This window comes from Convolutriloba macropyga, chromosome 13, assembly GCF_964194025.1.
Source record: "Convolutriloba macropyga chromosome 13, txConMacr16.3, whole genome shotgun sequence".
NCBI classification, from domain to species: Eukaryota; Metazoa; Xenacoelomorpha; order Acoela; family Convolutidae; genus Convolutriloba; species Convolutriloba macropyga.
In genome coordinates this window covers 27,844,192-27,864,576 of record NC_134480.1, presented here as the reverse complement: position 1 = coordinate 27,864,576, position 20,385 = coordinate 27,844,192, and the positions used below count along the sequence as shown (strand labels likewise).

Sequence of the window (20,385 nt, the reverse complement as noted above, 5' to 3'; positions counted from 1 at the left end):
CGAAAAATTTCATTTAACCTAATTTTAAGTAAATATAACCACTATATGTATCGATTAAGCTGGTTTTCGGATTAATATTTTTAGGTTTTCTAGACAATTGCCGATTGAATAGGAACTGATTTGACGTCAATGACATCATACGAAAAAACCTGTTAAATGAACAACAAAAAATCTTGTCGTCTAAGTTCCACTTGTGGCTTTGTACGTTTTACAGCTAATACGTTGCTTTATACTTACACACGTTGAATTGAATCTTCGAAAGAGTGTGGTTTTACACCTTTTTATTGGTGCCGCCTTAGTGTATAATTCTTAGCCTAATTGTTGTGATGAACTTATTAAATAGATGTTTGGATGACTCAAGCGCAACATCCTGGAACGCAGTTTTGATGCTTTTCCGTTAACAATTTTTGCCGTACCTGTAGAAAAATGAAGAACGATGTAGTTTGGGCCTTGCAGTGGAACTGATTCAACAATGAACGAAGCAGATCAGTGATGCAAAGTGTCTGATTCAAACTGCACGGAAAAAGCCGATGCCCACGCGGCAGACAATGTTACGTCACCTAACCGCAATTCACTAACAGAGCACACCGCAACAATTAATCCCAACCCCCATACAACCGTCACTCAACACTCGGACAGCTATTCGTCAAGTTTGCGCGGATATGTGTACGTCTTTCCTGAGAAGGTTAGAGGGTCTTCTTTAAGGACAGATACCACTACACTTAGGACTTGATCACACGGCCATCGATCGGTTCTGTTGATGACGATGAAGACAATCGGGTAGAGGCGAAAAAGCAAGACCTGACTATGTTGTAACCAGTGAAAGATGCAGTGAAAATTCCTACCTCAGGGTCCCCAACTCCGCATCAATGGAAAAGTTTTGCAACTGATACTATACAGCCCCTATCAAGCAGTGCATCAACGCTTCTTAGCCAACAAAAAAACTGTAAGACAGAACATTAAAGATTTTTTTTTGCTGATTGGTGTGAATTAATTAGATTTATCACCTAGACGGCAAGAATCCCAACCTGTGATTTTTTTTGACATTGTTGTAGAAGAATTAAACTAATCTTTGTAGAAAACATTGGTAAGGGGGCCCACAAAAACCAAGTTTTGAGACGAAAAAACATCAATTTTGAAATTTTTTGTCGATTTACCAAGAATTCGAGAAAATTGGTATAGTCGATTAGTATATCCGAAAATAACCGGTGATATAGAGGAAATTGATAGAAAATAATGCTACATTGTTCAATTTTGGAAATTTTTGGTCAATTTTGATGAAACTCTGAAAACTTCAGAAAATCAATACCGAATATTGATAAACTGTATTTCCGAGCATAAAGTTGTCGAGTTTAGTGGATTACCGTTCCGTATTCAAGAAATTGCAAAAAAAATGACCAAAGATAGAGAAAAATTGGACAAAAGCATAAAATTTTGACAAATTTGTCAAAAAAATCAATTTTCCCAACAAGAAGGTTCGTAAATTGAGTAAAACTCAATAAACACAAAAAGTTTTGAAAATTTTCACAGCCTCCGGTCTACAGAAAAAAAAAAATTATGGAATCACTATAATTTTTCCTCGTCGCTCGTTTATGTACCGTTTCGTCCGCGTCCTTTTTGTCCTTTAACTTTTCAATTCTCCGAGTTCCGTTTTTTCAATAACGTCGCTCTCTCAAGACTTTGTTTTCCGCTTTCTCCGTCTACGTTTCTGGATTTTGATGTAGTATGTTGTCATATGTGATGAAGTATGTTGTTGTTTTTCTTGTAGTATGTTGAGTATGCTAGTAAGCTGGTTTGTTGTTTAGGTCTTATAGCTTTCTAGGGTGTGACTTAATTTTATTCTCGAGTTACGGCTGGATTGACCTTTGATTTTTCAACTTAACAAATTCACTAGCCTTCCTGTTGTAGTATATTGATTTTGCTGCTCTATGTTTGTAAGTACCTGTATGATTGCTAGTTGGTTTGGTCTTGTTGCCTTCTAGGGTGTGACTTAAGTTTATTCTCGAGTTACGGCTGGGTTGTTTCTTGACTTTTCCAACTATCTTAGTCTACGAATACACTATTGAATTTTATTCAATTTTGCTGTAGTTTGTTTAATACCGTTAGTATGCTGATTGTTTGTTTTGGTTTGAGTTTTGCTAGAATGTAACTTAAGTTTATTCTGGAGTTACGGCTAGTAAATTTGTTGACCTTTACATCCTCTTAGTGTACTACTGCATTGCCGTAAATTAGTTTGTCGTTAAATTTGTCGTTATAAGCCGATTATGAACTATGTTAGATTGTCTTGCAGTACCTTCTCTCATTCTTCCTAGGGTGTGACTTAAGTTTGTTCTGGAGTTACGGCTAGTTTGTTTGCTTGAGTTTTTGCTGTGGTATGCTAACATAGTTCTTTCCAACCTCATTTCCCGCCCGTTCTTTCCCACCGTCCCGTTTCGTTGCGTTGCGCGTTTTTCACCCGCTTTCCCGCACGTCCCGTTTCCGTTCCGTCACGCACTGCTCGCTCGACTTCTCGTCTGTTCCGTTCCCGTTGCGTCGCGCGTTGCTCGTCCGACTTCCCGTCCGTCACGTTTCCGTTTCGTCGCGCGTTCCTCGCTCGACTTCCCGTGTGTCCTTTGTCTCCCTCCGCGTTGAGCGCATAGCGTTCAGCGCTTCACTTCTGTTTTTGTTGGGCACTGTGTGCTCGACGACCTTTTCTGCTGTTAGGGCGGTTTGTCTTACAGACTGCCTACAGTGTGCATTGTTTGGTGTCTTTTGCGTTGGGTTTGTTTTGCGTGGGTTTGGTTTGTTTGGAGTGTGCATATAATAGATAACCGTGTGCAGTGGTAGGTTTGCTGGTCTTGGAAATAAGAGCATCGTGATGTCTAATAGTCTTGATCAAAAAGTCAAAAAGTTGTACGCTGCCAGGTCAAAGCGTGAAGCTGAATTGCATGCTATACATGAAGATATCCTTCATTGTATAAATAATCAAAGTAGGCGAGTGAAAGTTGAACGCCTAGTAACAAAGTGCAACGAAGCATTTTTGACTGTTGTAGACAACAATGATGACCTGATTGCTTTTGCTGGAAAAACGGAGGATCCAAGTGCACTTGTTCCTTCATTAGAGTCTTACTTAGAGGCAATGACAACCAAGATTGACAAGATCCTCACTTCAGAACGAAACTACATCAACTCTGCTGATGATAAAGTGAGTGAGTTTCAGGAACCGAGGGCTTCCATTCGTTCTAGACTTCCCTCATTGATTGCCTCGTCAAAAACATCTAGTCAGCGTAAACATGATTACGTAATTGCTAAAATGAAGCGCGAAGAAATTGAAAAAGAGAATGAGGCAGCCATTCGCCTCGCTAAACAGAAAAAGCAAATGGAAATAGATGAACTGGAGGAAAACAACAGGAAACAGTTGGCAGAGGCAACTCCGCAAGAATTTGAATTGCTAGACGCCGTTTAAAAAGGTAGCCAATCTGAAACAACTGCAAGTGCTAGGAGCTCAATGAGAAGTGAAAAGGCTGTCCACGATTGGATCAACACCTCACTTGCTTTAAGTTTTAACAATGAGGAGAAAACTAGTGAACCAGAGGTTACGATCGACCCTCCAGAATGTCTTAGCTACAACCACGGCAAAACAGTGGAAGATCAGAACACTGAAATTTCAAGGCATTCTGTTCCAAAAAATTGTCGAGGAAATTACAATTTAAGCAACGAGACCTTACAGCAACTCGATCCATATTATACCCCACCTGAAAATTTTTTGGCTGCTGCTAACACACAGGCGTTGTACCAGGCGCAGCTAAGGGCGCAAATGGATCAAACAGGCCAACAAGGCATGGCGCTTCCGAGCACAACTAACCAAGAAACCGCAGATAATCACCCGCCTTCTGTGCACGCCCCAGGGGCTTCTTCACCACACATTCAAGAGCCCGTTCGACCACAAATAAATAAAAATAATTCATCCAATTCTTTTCCACACGCTCAAATTTAAATTTCGGTGTCCAGGGGACCTGAAACATCAAGTCTGCCCAAGAACAATTCGGCCCAGCGTATATGCTCACGACAACAATATAATTTTGTCCCCCGAGCACCAAACGCCACTCTCCCTCCTTTACCGACAACAAATCGTCCAGCCACCGCAATAAACGTTCCCTTGCACCCAAACGCTCCACCAAATCCAAACATTCAACAGAACAACTCCGAACCCGCTCATCCTAACGTCTTTCCCATTCCGAACCCAGTCTTCGCACCTAACCTCACTGCTCCAATCCCACACGCCTCTTTAATTAATCCTCCTCTCGTCAACAACACTTTCCAGAATAATAATAACCTAGTACACAAAGCAGTACGTTCCGTTGCTGCTCCTGTCCCACATATGCCCAATATCCCATTTGGCCAAAACTTTGAGCCAAATATGAGTCATTGGCGGTTTCCAAAGCAAAGACCGTCAATAGTGAACCAAGACACAACCACCGTGAATAGTCTGCCTCCAAATGTACACACCCATATCGCACAATCAAGCACTTATGTTCCACTACGAATTTATCAGAATTCGCCTTTGATTGATATGCAATCACCATCAGGTGCACAGCAGGAAAACCTGATCGCGACTACTAGTAATGTTGTACCTGGTCTAGCCACTCCGGTTTTTCAGCCGACATACCCCTATGTTGGGCCCACTCCGTTGAGTTTGAGCGGTCCGCAGGTGTCTGCACCTGCCCCTCCGATACCGGACAATGCGTCATTGATTAGGGAATTAGCTGATGCAATAGCAAGCAAGAGAAACGACCCTTTGCCCGAGTGGAAACTTGCAGTTTAATGGCAACCCATTAAACTGGCATGAGTGGTTTGGTCAATTCAAAAGCGCGATTGACTCGCAGTCGCTCACTGATGACGTTAAATTGACATACCCTAAAACACTCGTCACCGGTAAAGCAAAGATTGCAATCGCCGAGTTTGCTTACTGTGGTTTAATGTACAAGGATGCACTAAGGACTGTGGAACGTAAATTTGGCCAGCCACAGGCAGTCGTAAGTGCAAACTTAGATGAACTAAGCAATTTTTCGCCTCTTAATATGCACAAAAGTGATAACATCATTAACTATTCTGCAGCCATATCCAGCCTCGTTGGGGTTTTCAAGTCACTATTAAATGATGCTGACTTGAAGAGCGCCTCCCTACTTAACCAAGCGGTACAGAAGTTACCACCAAACATGAAAGAGTCATGGTCACCCTTTACGGTTAAGAAGCACTGGTTTAAGCCTACCCACCTTGACTTTAACGATTGGCTTAAAGAAAAGGCTGAGGCCCATGATCTTATAAAACAAAGCGCAACCAAGGCCAAACCCGAAGAGAACATCACTTCAGTAACAAAGACCAAAACAGCCTTAAAAGTGTTTGCATCAAACTCGAAACAAAGGGACACAAAGAAGCAAATTCCATCTTCTTCCACAAACGCTTACTCTCGGTGCATTGTATGCAAAGGTAACCACCGGCTATGGGAGTGTCGAGTTTTCAAGGAAAAGACTCCAACCCAAAGAGCTAAGTTGGTGGCGGATAACAAACTTTGGTTTTCGTGCTTAAGGGACAAGCACACGTTCCGCCAGTGCCCTCAGCCAAGAAAGTGCCGAGCAGAGGGGTGTAATAGTTCTCATAACTCACTACTGCATGGAGCAGATAGGGTTTTTCCAACAAAACAGTCAACAAATCCCAATACTATCCAGTCTTCTGGCAACACAGGTCAAAGTAAAGCAACTACTAGTCAACAGCCGTCTAATAAGACCAACAATGTCATCTGTAACTGATGTTAAGGGGCTCCTTCAGGTAACGGAATTGCAGTTGGTCAATTCGTCCGGTTTAGATACCAAGGCTTTAGTATTGTGTGATACCGCCTGCAGTAACTCCTGGGTGGCCGGTAGTCTTGCAGAAAGAATCGGTTTGCACGGCAAAGCACAAAAGCTAACTGTCAAGGGTATTAATACCGAAGAAGTAGTTGACACTAGGATTGTTGAAGCTACTGTGAAACCAAGAGAACATCAAGATTTCGAACCATTTACCATCAACCCTTTCGTTAAAGAGAGTCTGAACGTACAGATGATTAATGTATAATGATATAATTAATGTACAGGCCCTGCAAGAGACATACCCACACTTAGCGGTCCTTGATCCCGTGACATATTCCTATGAAGACATTGAGATGATACTCGGACAAGAAGTCTATCATGCCATCCGCCCGTTAGAATACTTCTCTGCCAATGAGAAGCGTTCACCCGTTGCCGTACGCTTACCCATAGGTTGGGTCTTAAGCGGTCCGTTACCATCAAGTTCTTGTTTAACCTCAACGTGCTTTAAAGTGAATATCGAACATGACAATGAGTTAGCAAGTCAAGTAAAGTCATGGTACGACATTGAATCATTCGGGGCAAATAAGCAGGTCGACTCCAGATCTGCAGCAGACGCAAGGGCTCAGCAGATCCTTGAGAGTACCACCATACACAATGGCCTGAGATACGATGTCGGAATGCTGTGGGCAGCAGACAACATCCAGCTCCCATATAATTACTTCTCCTCCCTTGTGCAACTAAAATCGCTCGAAAAACGTTTGGCCAAGGATGAAGACCTCAGAGAGAAGTATACTAGTACCAACAAGGAAGACCTAAATAATGGGTATGTAATTGAGGTTCCGGACGCTCACAAGGTTGAGAGCCGGTCCGATAAAGATTGGTACCTACCCCACCATCCGGTTTTAAACCCGACCAGGTAAGGTGGGCAGGGTGCTCAATGGAGCAGCAAAATTTCATGGCGCCTCACTGAATAAATCTTTGCTCACTGGCCCTGATCTGCTCCAAAATCTTTTTTACGTACTTCTTCGCTTCGGACAACATCCATATGCCGTCTCCGCCGACATCGAGGGAATGTTTCTACAGGTTGGCGTGTTACCATCAGATCAACCATCACTTCGCTTTTTGTGGCGGGAGGACCCCACAACTAACGCTGTAGTGTATCAATATACGCGCCATATATTCGGGGCTAAAGACTTGCCCACATGCGCCAACTATGCATTACAACGCACTGCGAGAGACAATGCCAAGTTTTAGCCCGAAGCTGCAAAAGCCGTCCTTGCAAACTTCTATATGGACAATTATCTTGACTCAGTGGAGTCTCCAGAGATAGCCATCAATAGATCGAAGGAATTGGTACATCTTCTCCACCTCGGTGGGTTCAAGCTTACAAAGTTCGTAAGCAATGTACGAAATCTGAGTGACCGAATTGATGGTTCCTCTCAATCTACTGAGCCCAAGGTTATTGTTTCATGTCAGGAGGATTCATCGCATGTGCTAGGGTTAAAGTGGGATCATACTAAAGACACTTTAGTTGTGAGTAGGGGTACAAGCTGCGCTATCACCAAGTCCCTCACGCAACGCTTGGTCCTAAGTCTTGTCTCGAAAGTCTTTGACCCATTGGTCTTGTCGCACCTTTTACGGTCGGTGCGCGACTGCTCCTAAAAGACATCTGGCGTGTCACATGACAACAATGGGATGACGAGCTCCCACAGGACATCGTTCAAAGATTTTTGGTTTGAAGTGCGGACTTACCAAATCTTGAAAACATCAAAATTCCCCGAAGTTACTTTAGTGGGCCCTTTGATAATATAGAGTTGCATATGTTCGGTGACAGATCGCAGGATATTTTCAGTGCGGTCGCATTCTTGCGAGCCCGTGTAAAAACACCTACGGGCGAAAAAAAAACAGAGCTTGCGTTTGTTTTAGGGAAAGCGCGCGTGGCGCCAATGAAAGTAATGACTGTCCCAAAACTCGAATTACAAGCAGCTCTACTTGCCGCTCGACAGAAAAGGGAAATTACATAAGCACTTACCGTAACTGTTAACCAAGTATTCATGTGGACAGATAGCACGACCGTTCTCCAATGGATTAACTCTAATGAAAAGCAACCAAACTTTGTTGTAAACCGCGTTTGTGAAAATTTGGAGTATACCAGCGTTGACCAATGGAACCACGTCGCAACTAAGGATAATCCAGCTGACTGGCACGCGTGGAATGTCCGCTGAGGTTTTGCAACTAAGCAGTTGGGTCAATTGTCCACATTTCTTAACTAACTCAAGTTTCCCTTTCGTGCCGAACAAAAACGTCATTAAAAACATCAAACTTGGCGTCAACCAAGCAGTCATCATAGAAGACACTGTTTCTCTCGCTACATCTGTTAAAAAACAGACAACTCCCGTTCCGTCGTTATTCCCATTTGATAAAATTAGTTCTTATCAAAAGTACTTGCGCATTGCCGCATACGTTCTCCGGCTTTTGCCGAAACATGCCGGCTACCGTAACACCGATGGTAGCATTACCGACCCCACTGAGCTTGACGAAGCCGAGCGTCATCTACAGTATTTGGTGCAAGGAGAGTCTTTTGAAGCCGAAAGAAAAGATCTTCTCGACAATAAATTCGTTAAACGGAGTAGCCGAATTGCTCCACATTCACCGTTTATTAGTCCAAATGGGCTAATCCGTTCCTCGGGCCGCATCAAGCGGTTAACTGAAGTTGGGTTTAACGTAAAGTATCCAATCATCTTAGATGCACGTCATCCGTTTGCAAAACTGTTCCTTGAACACACGCACGTAAAGCATTATCATCAGGGCGTTGAATACCTAAGGTCAATTTTGCAGGAACACTACACAGTACTGAAACTAAGATCATCCTTGCGTTCCATCAAAGCACACTGCCTGAGATGCCGAGAATTCCAAGCTGTAAGTATGCAACCAATCATGTCTGACTTACCTAAAGAGAGACTTGCTTTTCAGTCTCCTCCCTTCACGAACACTGGCGTTGACTACTTTGGGCCATTCTATGTTGCTGTCGGCCGTACTACTGAGAAAAGTTGGGGCTTCCTCTTCACCTGTCTCACTACTCGCGCTGTCCATGTCGAGATAGTTACATCCATGGACACCAGCTCTTGTGTTATGGGATTTGAGCGGTTTGTGTCACGTTGGGGTACACCTGCCATGATTTGGTCGGACTATGGCACTAACTTTATTGGAGCGGAGAAAGAACTCCGAGAAAGTATTGAAAAGTGGAACGTTGTCAACATTGCAGCTGAGCTCGCTCACAAAGGTATTAAGTGGAGGTTCAATCCACCCAGCGCACCACATCAAGGTGGTATTTGGGAGAGGCCGGTACGCAGCTTCAAAGGCGTGTTGTATACTATTCTTGGCACGCGTCGCCTCACGGATGAGGTACTGCATACTACCTTTTGTCACGTGGAGAATGCTCTCAATTCGCGTCCTTTAACACCCGTAAGCGCCGATTCGTGCAATTTTAACGCTTCAACGCCCAACCACTTTCTTTTAGGAGACTACTCTTCCGGTATTCCGTCTTTTGTCGGCAATAATGAGCTTGACCATCGTAAACGCTACGCCCGTGCGCAGTCGTAGGCTAATGCTATCTGGTCTTGTTGGATCAGAGAGTACGTACCGACGCTGAACCGACGCTCTAAGTGGCAGAAGCCTGCCGAGCAACACCTTAAGACCGGTGACTTGGTTTGGATAGTTGAGGAAACCAACCCTAGGGGTTACTACCCTACCGCTCGGATTGTGGAACTCCGTTACGGCTCCGATAGCGTCGCGCGCTCCGCCGTTTTACGTACGTCGACCGGTTCACTCGTCCGCCCGCTTGTAAAACTCGTACCCGTTTTCCCAACATCTTCTTCCGGGCCGGAAGATATTACGTAGTAAATGACGAATTATTAGCCAATCAGAATCGAGTATTCAAATGCGTACAGAAATCGTTCTAAATTAATAAAATACGTTCTAATATACGTAGAAAGTTCCGAAAAAATTCATTTAACCTAATTTTAAGTAAATATAACCACTATATGTATCGATTAAGCTGGTTTTCGGCTTTATATTTTTAGGTTTTCTAGACAATTGCCGACTGAATAGGAACTGATTTGACGTCAATGACATCAGACGAAAAAACCTGTTAAATGAACAACAAAAAATCTTGTCGTCTAAGTTCCACTTGTGGCTTTGTACGTTTTACAGCTAATACGTTGCTTTATACTTACACACGTTGAATTGAATCTTCGAAAGAGTGTGGTTTTACACCTTTATAAGTAGTGACCAAGACGTACACAAGACTGACAAGGTCAAAAAGTGACATTGATAACAGCTTTTGAAGAGTACTGGAGCTAGACTTGCAACTAAACTTGCCCAGTATTGAATTTGACCTGGTGCGTCATTTTGCATTCCTCTACCCCCGAAACTTGGGAGCTTCATAAAAATCATTTTTTTTTCAATTGATGTGCATATAATGTTTACAAAAATATGTGTAGTAACTCGAGTGTTATTTTTTTTCAGTTCAGCAGAGAAAAACACATGTGTAATAACTCGAGTGTTTTTTTTTCAGTTCATCAGATCTCAGTGAAGTAAATGAACAGGAAGATAACTCTTTTTGACAAACTAATGCTTTCAACACACTGTTACACCAATCATAAAGTGCTAAAGCTTAACTGTATCTATTTGTCTAGATATATTTTCCATTTTTTTCGTTAAAATTTGTCTGAATAAATAGGTTTACGTACAACAAGAACTAAAAGAACTCAGATTTTTGCACGTTCCAATTTATGAGTAATAAAAGATTGTTCAGAGCCAAAAACGCAGTGAAAGCATGCATACTTATATAACAAAGTGCTAGTCGTGAACCTAAACTTTTGGTGGCGAATTATGATTAAGGTCTTATTTTTTTAGGAAGTACTTAAAGAGAGAAAAATATCTCATTTTGTCACCTTTCAATAAAACTTGCAAACTTAGTGAAGAATCAAAAAACTTAGCGATCGAATCAAAGTTTGTATTATGCTTTTCTGTCTGCTAAAATTGGCTTCAATTCAAAACACAAAAATTGAATGCCAGCAAAACACTAACCTGGAAAAACATGTAAACTACTTTTTACTTTCGACTTTTCCACACCGTTTTTTTTCTAAAACTTAATTGTGTCGCTTTAATTTTGTAAGGTGGACAGCTTTATTGCAACAAAAAAGTTTACTACAAGAGCTGCAGTTTTCAAAATAAATTTCAAGGATATTACTTTGTATAAAAATGGCCTTTCAATTTCCGCACAATCTGATTAATGAATTGTGTTTGCACGAGTGATTTGCGTACCTAATCCAAAAAAGCTGTTCAAATGAACTCAGCTGCAAAAATAAGAGAGTAGTTGTGATTGAAACGTTAATTAATATTCAATAGAAACATTAAAATTAAGACCAGTACAGCGAAATGAGTGTTTCAAGAGGCGAAATACAAACAAAATTCTCAGATTATAGCTGAAAATTTAAATGTGAGAATTTAGATGTACAATCACAAATTAAAACCGTCACTTCACATTAAAGTTAATAGTCTGTCAACAAATTAATTATTTGTAGAACCAATTTGTGAGAAATTGGTCCAAAAATGTCATGCCGGGATTTAGGAAGCAACTTGTAACGACCTGTTGAAAGACTCATCAAAACCGCAACTCAGCTGTAGAATCAGTTTTCTTCAACTTCACAGGCTTGCAGATGAGCGTGGTTCGAACGCAGATTGCAAACATATTTGTTAGTCGTTTTTAACAACTGACTAATTTGGTGGATAATTTTGCCTCCATTGGATAATTTACACGATTTTACGATGTTCTGTAAATTGAAACCGCTAAATAACTCAAAAAAAGAACATTGTTAATTTCCTCTGGTACACATAAGTAAAAAAAGCAAATGGTAAAAGAGGCAATGTAAAGTTAGGAATATAACATTATGATTATAAATTATAAAATCATTAAATTACTTAACTAAAAATTTGACCTTACATTATTAAAAAATGGCCTAAAATGCGAGCATAAAATGTTCTCACAATTTTATATGTACATCATGAAGATTTAAAAATAAAATTAAAATCTAATGCTCTCAATGTCATCTTTTATATCAGTTAGTTTTGGGTCCTTCAAAAATTCTTTCCAAAAATATTCTTTCAGGTCTCTTTTTAAGGAAGCTTTCGATGTTGTTTTCAGTCTAATATTAGAAGGCAGACTATTATAAATTGGAATGGCTTGTGCAATAAAAGAATCAATTAAAATTTTATTGTTCTTTCTTATATCGAACGTTACTTTTTTGACCTGTCATGTTGTTTTATTCTCATGGTAGAGAGAGGGTCAATTTTATATGCTGGAAGATCGTTGCTGAGTAGGCGAAAAAAATTTTTTTGAGCAACGGTATTTCAAGAGAAAAGAAACTGGTAGTATTTTGTTGCGAAATTTGAGATCTGTAGACCGATCGTATTTTCTCCTATTACAAATGGATTTTGTTCCCCAATTCAGTGGTTTTTCTAAAGTTGTCAGTAATGACTTTTGCAACCCTATCAGAATTAGAGCGGAATAATGTAGATGACTTATTTTTATTGCATTAAGTAATAAGACTTTCGTTTTCTCTGGTAAACTTTTACTTAGTGTATTCAAAACTTTTATTCCACAAGCCATTCTCTGAAGAATCTTTTTCACTTCTCCATCAAATTTTAGTTTGCTATCAATAATTACGCCAAGATACTTCACACTATTTGATTCTGCTATCCTTTCATTGTCGACATTCAGAACAGTATTTGTTAACCTCTTCCTGGTGCTGAACACAATATATTCTGTTTTTTGTTTGTTCACTACTAACTGGGACTTTGCAAAAAAGTCAATAATTTTTGAGATATTATGTTCAAGTTTTGTTTTTGACGATATTTCATCAGTGTCCGATGTAAAAAGAAAAGTGTCGTCTGCGTACTGGACGACCGTGTAATCGTTTTCTACAATCTTTGCTAAATCGTTGACGTAAATGTTTAATAAGAGAGGTCCTAAAATAGTACCTTGTGGAACTCCTCTTTTCAAATTTATCCAATCTGATTCAATTCCATTCAGAACAACTCTCTGCGTACTTTCACTCAAATAATTCTATATTAAATTGGTAGCATGTTCGTCAAAAACTATATTTTCAAGTCTCCGTAACAGTATTTTGTGGTTTATAGAATCAAAAGCCTTTGAAAAATCTAAAAACGCCCCCTGTAACATTTTTTTCTTGGTGAGTTCTATTCTTATTTGTTCTGTCGATTTCAGGATAGCATCAATTGTTGAAATTTGTTTTCTATAACCAAATTGACTAGCAGAAAATAATTGCTCCCTTTCTAGGAAACTTCTGATTTGTGAACTGAACGCCTTTAAAAAAATTTTTGACGAAGCAGAAGTGACAGAAATAGGTCTATAATTGAGTGGGTCTTCGGGATTCCCTTTTTTGAAAAGTGGAGTTACACAAGCTTTTTTAAGATCTTCTGGAAATTTTCCTTCTGTAATGAACTGATTAATGAGATAACATAGTGGATCCGCTAGCGCTGCTTTAGCATCTTTTATTGCCCAAGCTGGTGTTTTTGAAGGACCGACTGGTTTACTTGTATTCAATGAATCTATGAGCACATTTGTTTCATTGGTTGTTTTATATCGGAACTTGAAACACTTTCTCGGTGCAGTTTTAGGAGGAATGTTGTTTGTTTGTTGCAAGTCAATAAACTCTCCTAGAGTGGAAAATCTGTAATTTAGAAGATTTGCAATTTCCACGGGCTTTGTTATATCACCAAAACTGTTTAATAAAGATTGAATTCTTGGTTGAGTCTTTTCTTTATTACGAAGATCTTGAATGAATTTCCATCTCGCTTTTTCACTGTTTAAGTCCATAAAATTTGAAAGAAGTTGTTTTTCTTTTTGACGAATTAAATCGTTTTTAGTTTCATCATCGCTAATTCTTGAAAACTGTCTTTTTGTTTCCTCACATAGCCATTTTTCTTGAAGCAAAAATTTTGGTTTATCTGTCATAATAGAACAGGCGTTAATTGGAGCATGTAGTGTTAATGCCCTTTCAATAATTCTTTGAAATTCTAATAACATCATATCTCCTGTCACTGCACCGAAAAAGTGTCTCCAGTCTGAATTTTCAATAGTAGTGTCAATCAAGGTGTCAATCGAAGTGTCAATCAAGATGCAAAAGCAGCGAAGTGTCAGTCATTGAAACACGGAAAACTAGCCAGCAGGTTGCCGGAAAATAGCCGCCGTTGACGCGCTTGTCGCACATTGGGATCGCCGCACATAAAGAGATAGAAATTTGCAGAATTTTTTCCAAGTGTCAAAGTGTTCTTAATTGATGTGAAAATTCGGCATATTCGGTTAGCTTCAATAGCACAGTTAATTCAAATTCTAAACTGAAGGCCATTAAGCATAATACTAATACCAGCTAACAATCGCTTCAATGAACTTTGATAACCAACTGCATCCAGTTAATGACCGGGCTTTATATGTTTATCCCGTTTCTTTTGATTTTGCTCTTTTGACTTCGACAGTATTCACTAAATGCTTGATTCAATGCATGAAAGAAAATAAAGTGCATTCAGTTGAAACAATGAGTGTGATAAGTCAGAAGTCAAGCTTGAAAATCGGGACTTATATAAACCGAATAACGTGATCAAATGGTAAAGCGAAAAGAAAAAACCTAGGACATACAAGTCCTGACATACAATTCCAAAAACTTTCATTGAGTAAATAAAAAAACTAGACCTAGAAATAATCAAATTTAAAAATACCTTACAAATCAGTGTCAGAATGCCGCATGTAAACAGAAAACCTTTAGCTACAACGCAAACTTTTATTCAACATTTTTGCACACCACTTTGAAATTAAAGCAAAAAAATTTCACGCCACTAAACCACCATCTTTTTCGCTGCTCTTCTTGTTTGAGCGTGACCAAGATGGTCACTCCAATTTGACTTCAAAAATCATGAAAATGTGTAAACAGATCTTTAAAAAACTGACGGAAGACTCCGACATCGACTCAAAGTTTACAATAACTTACACTAGTCAATCATTAAATAAAGAAAATATTAAATTCATCATACAATTCAATTTGAACAACGACACTAGTAAACAAATTATCAAGCAAAAGCAAATTAAAAATCTGTATTAGAAAATAATTATATTATAAGTTACGACTCCAGAAGGACTGTAAATGATGTTTTGTCTGTCACATTTTAAATTAGTTCAACAATAGAGTATGGAACGGTGGGATAAATGTAACCAACGATTAAGCAAGAAAAAAGGGGACAAATAGAGCAAAAGAAAGTTAACACAAAATCTAAAAAATGTTTTTTTAAATAAATTTCTGTAAAAATTGCAGTCAAGACAACTGTTCTCATTAAAATACTTTAAGGGACAGTTCCTGCTGACGTTTTTGAGCACATACGCGACATCCATAAGCTATGTACACCACCTAAGAGAGGATCAAGAGCCAAAATTTATTAACAGTGCTGAACTAACTAAACTATTGAATGAAAATATGTGCATCACATCTTTAGTTGCTTCTACATAGTAACCACTGAAAGCCACTGAAAATTTGAACACAAAACAATTATTGTAAAAAGCAAAAAAATGGACGAATAAGGCAAAAATTTCAATAAGACAAAAATTAGGCAACAAAAATTAAATTCTACTATTTAAGTGTCTCAAAACAGTTATAAACTGAGTTTGCCTCAATCAAACCCCGTAAAAGCTGACGCAACATCTAATTGCAACAAAAAATGTAACCCCAGACACTGCAAGCTTGAAAAAGAGGTCAAAACCGCTAAAAAATCTGAAACGGCGAAATAAAAAAAAGTAGCTCATGGTTGCATATATAGCACTCATATATGATTGAGATGGTCAAAATTGCTCTCAAGCATGCACTAACTTTGTATTATTAAACAATTGTCATTTATTTACAAACAAAACTGTTTTTGAAAGCTCAACTGTTCGTAGAAGCCTTATTAGTGTAAACGAAAAACATGACACCCTGAAGTCTTTTTCTTAATGTTTGTTTCTCGATGAAAAACCTCAAGAAAATGAGTTCTTGCAAACCTTTAAGCTCAATATTTTCATTAATCCGATATCATTTTAAAAAATTTTTTCCATCTGGAAGTTTTTAAAATTTAAATTAGAGACCTAAGATCAAATTATAAATTTGAGTTTAGCGATTGATTGTGGCTGCGAGGACAAAATTAGCTAACACAAAATTATATGTAATCTGAATTGCTCAAAAAAACCCTTTAATGTTTCTCAACTCGCAGAGAATGTAACAGATCTTTTTGAAATCTATCTTCACTATGACAAGCATATTTATCTTTTCGGAATTCAATTAAAACCACGACACAATTTTTAAGTTAAAAGGGAAAAGATTCATCTAACTTTTCGCGTTGAGATTTATATAACACATAGAGAGAATGTTCCCTTCTCTTGTACTTCGTTTTCATCGCACAACTTGATCTAATCAATCAAAATGACTCACAGTCGTACGTCCTCCCTCTTGAATTTTCATTTTACGTTTTCAAACTTTGGTCAACGGATTCGCTCAAAATCACAATTACTAATTTCAAATGATATTTGTTAATTTGAAAAATTTAGCAAAATGTGAAAACGAGAAATTTCTTCAGACTGGCACCTGCATTTACTTAGAATAAATTGGAAGTTTATTCGAGACTGCTATTCAAACTTTTCTTCGAGACTTCCAAATAAAAATTTGCTCAAACGGGAAGGTAGGTAGACGATGGATGAGAGAAAAAAATCTACAAATTGACTTCTAATTTTTAAAACAAGTTTCACACCTCGTTTTTTTAAGGAGAATGCTTCTATTCTTTACTATGTTTTTATGCAAGTGCATAACTATGTTGAATTCACAAATCCGAAGAGGCTTCTTTTATATTTATTTCAATTTTTATTGATGTGTTGGAACGATATGGAACAAACATTACCGATACTCCCTGCTTTCCGAACTATGAGAATTTAAACCCTCGGCAGAGCAATAATAAAATATTCCTCCAACTTATGCTGTCAACGTCTTCCACAAACGCAATTAGGAAGGCAAGCCTAGCAATACTCAATTGAAAGATGTTCCCAAAACTTCAATTTCAGGTTAGATCTCATCACTCAATTACACGCTCTTTACAACATTAGAGAATCCACGTAGAAATCTCTTCAAAAAATTTCAATTCAATCCACCGAAGTATTTATTACGTAGTCTCCATGACGTGTAGTCCGTTCCAATTGTAACAGGTGACATTGAGCAACAAGTGTTGAGGACTGAATCTATAGTTGGTAGGTTGAGTAGATTTGTGTCTACAACCTTCGGCCTCTTCGTCCGTTCTTCCTCCTTGTCGAATCGGTGGGAATAGGGGTAACGTCCTCTGAAATAACAGGGATTTCTTTCAAACAACATAGTCCAATGCGCAAATTTGATACGCTGCGAAGACTTAAAAAACAGGATATTGAACATACCAACTTCCTTTCGATCATGTCTTTTTGAATGTTTAAAACTTTGAGGATCTTAACAGGTTGGTGTCTTCTTTCAATCCCGTTCCAAATGCATAAAACGAGTACGCTAAAATTAAACCAAGGCCAACATTAAATCAAGGATCTCTTTGCAATTTCTTCAACAGTTTCCTTCAGAAGTTCAAGAAAGTATAAGTCAAAAACAGTGAGTATTTTGTGTTTTCTGTAGTAATGTTGAAGGCTATCTGTCCGCTTTCGATAGAAGATGGCTCGCAAAATTTTTCGTCGGCATATATCAATTTTTGTTAGTCTCTTTTTGTTTGTGCAGGCATAAACCAATAGACCGTAAGAGATCACGGGCTTAGCAAAAACTTTAAAACTGTATCAATTTTTAAATTGGATAATAGTCGCGAATTCTATAGAAAACACCGCAGATGCTGTTTAATTTTTTCACAGTTTGTTGAATATGAAAGTCAAAATTCAGTTTTCTATCAAGAGTTATACCTAAATATTTTACAGATTCTTGTAGTTTACAATCTGGTAAAATTGGGTTCAAATTAAGCCCTAAGTCTTTACCAAAATATATCAACTGAGATTTCTTAGAATTTATTTTCATTGAACCATAATATCGCCTCCGTAATGCTATCTTTAAATTTTTTTCAATATCTTTTTCACCACAAAGTATGTTGATATCGTCAGCAAACAATGTGATTTCCGATTTTCACATATTTGTTGGCAGATCATTTACAAATATTAAGAAGAGGAGTGGGCCTAGCACAGAGCCCTGTGGGACACCATTTTTAATATTTTTTATCTCACAGGTTTTGGACTGTAAGAAAACATTGTTGGCGGTTGTTGAGGTAGGACTGAATAAGCTTTTTAAAATGGCCCCTAAAAAAACCAAAAATTTCTAGTTTGTTGAGTAATAGTGAGTGATCAATGGTATCAAAAGCTTTTGTTATATCAAGGAAAACTGATGCGCAAGGGTTTTTGTTATTCATAGACAATCTTATATTTTCAGTTATTTCAGCTACGGCATGAATACATGATCTTTTTGAGCGAAAACCAAATTGTCTACAAGAAAAGAGAATGTTTTTGGAGATGAAGTCAGCCATTCTTTCGTAAAAAAAATTTTTCGAAAATTTTGCTAATGGTTGGAAGCAAACTTATTGGTCTATAGTTTTCGGGGGCATCCGTGTTCACTTTTTTATGAAGTGCCAACACTTTTCCAATTTTAAAGCTCTGCGGAAGAAGTATGGCTCTTTATGCAATCATTGAATATGTCAACTAGCGGTTCAACTATTACAGGTAAACATGACCGAAGAACCATGTTAGTGATTTGATTGATCAAAACCACTTGACTTAGAGTTTTTCAAAGTTTTTACAATGGACAAGACTTCCAGTACATTTGTACTATGCATAAAAATGATTTGTGGAAACAATTACTGCGTTGCTGTAATTTAGGAATTTCAATTAACTACTTATCATGACTTAAGTGCTCAACACAACAGATTAGCAGTTTAATTAATCGGTGTCCCACTTTATCACCCCTATTCATTTAACCCCGATTTAATCACCCCTGTATCATTTAACCCCTCTATCTTCCCTCTATCATTTCACCCCGATTTTTATCTTTCTATAAAATGAAGATTATCAAATTCATCATAGCAATATAATCATTTGGCCATGCCTCGCGGGCCATAGCCATGCCTCAGCGGCCCATGGGACTTGATATGAAACTATCACAACCGAACGTGGGATTAATTTATCCGCTTAATTATGACAAAACATGTCTTTAATGTCCACTGCTAATTGGCGGGTTGAAATGATAGAGGGGTCAAGTGATAGAGGGGTTAAATGATAGAGGGGTGAATAAATCGGGGTTAAATGATAGGGGGTTAAATGAATAGGGGTGAAAAGAAGTGGAACCTAATTAATCAATTATAGGTGTCCCTTTCTTTTCTTCACAACAAGAAGTAGGCCTCTTAATACCGAACGTGGGATTAATTTATCCGCTTAATTATGACAAATTATGTCTTTAATGTCGACTGCTAATTGGCGGGTTGAAATGATAGAGGGGTGAAGTGATAGAGGGGTTAAATGATAGAGGGGTGAATAAATCGGGGTTAAATGATAGGGGGTTAAATGAATAGGGGCGAAAAGAAGTGGAACCTAATTAATCAATTATAGGTGTCCGTTTCTTTTCTTCACAACAAAAAGTAGGCCTCTTTTACAATTTGCTTTTGCTCTCCCCACTTTGTTCAGGTAAGAACAAAAAATTGTGATTGGAGGAATTAACATAGCTGGTGGGCTTTCTTCTGGATACATACTGTTGTTTCACTCCAATTGATCTTAGCAGAAGTCGCCAGTAAAAATCAACAAATTTTAAAGCTCAGTATACTTTCCGTCAACTAACCAATTCTGCCTATTTTGATTCCAGATCTGGCCAGCGCCCTTAGTGCACTTTGGGCTCCTGGTCCAGGGGTCTTTGTTCTGACTCCCCCAGTGGCCCTAATCTTCACATGCACAGCCGTGATTCCTCTCTCTTTGATCAGGGCGGCCACGTCTTGTGCTGCCAACATGGCTGCGTAAGGTGATGCCTCATCTCTGTCCGCTTTCACCTATACCAACATACCAGCAAATTTGAGGAAAAATGCCCGCTTTAGAGCATGATTCCCAAGTTCGAAAATATTTCCACAATGGTTATTGATGTACCGGTTTTAGCTCTAGGAAGCAAAATCGTCACATGCACCCACATGAGTTTGTTTGCTTCATAATCACTACATTACCCGAAACGCATTCTATCGAATTGACTAATTTAAGTCACAATTGTTGGGCAGAAAAATGAGAATAAAATATCAAAACAAAAACCAAAGTTTTCGCAATTTAGATCTATTTCCACATCACAAGACCCTCAACACGAATCTAGTACCTCGTAGATCCAGGTTCCATACGTTTAAATGAATGTTAGAGATGCGCTGATTGAATTAAACCGCTCATTAACTTTTTGACAGTCAAATTTTGCCGCCCGCATCTTTCTTA

At 38.6% G+C, this 20,385-nt stretch overlaps 2 protein-coding genes across 2 annotated transcripts in view; one reads left to right on the top strand and one right to left on the bottom strand.

Annotated features, from left to right (window-relative positions):
* The first annotated feature begins 329 nt into the window (after window positions 1–329).
* LOC142352034 (uncharacterized) overlaps window positions 330–20,385 on the top strand; it is a 309,880-nt gene continuing 289,824 nt past the window's right edge. The window contains exon 1 of the mRNA XM_075404376.1: window positions 330–345. The gene's annotated coding sequence lies outside the window, so the exon portion shown is untranslated. The remainder of the gene's footprint in view (window positions 346–20,385) is intronic.
* Window positions 16,962–20,385, bottom strand: part of LOC142352035 (small ribosomal subunit protein uS11-like) — a 211,574-nt gene continuing 208,150 nt past the window's right edge. Inside the window, exons 3-4 of the mRNA XM_075404377.1 lie at window positions 19,760–19,964; window positions 16,962–17,258 (exon numbers count right to left, since the gene is read on the bottom strand). Coding sequence (XP_075260492.1) covers window positions 17,191–17,258; window positions 19,760–19,964 — 273 coding nt within the window. The 3' untranslated portion in view covers window positions 16,962–17,190. The remainder of the gene's footprint in view (window positions 17,259–19,759; window positions 19,965–20,385) is intronic.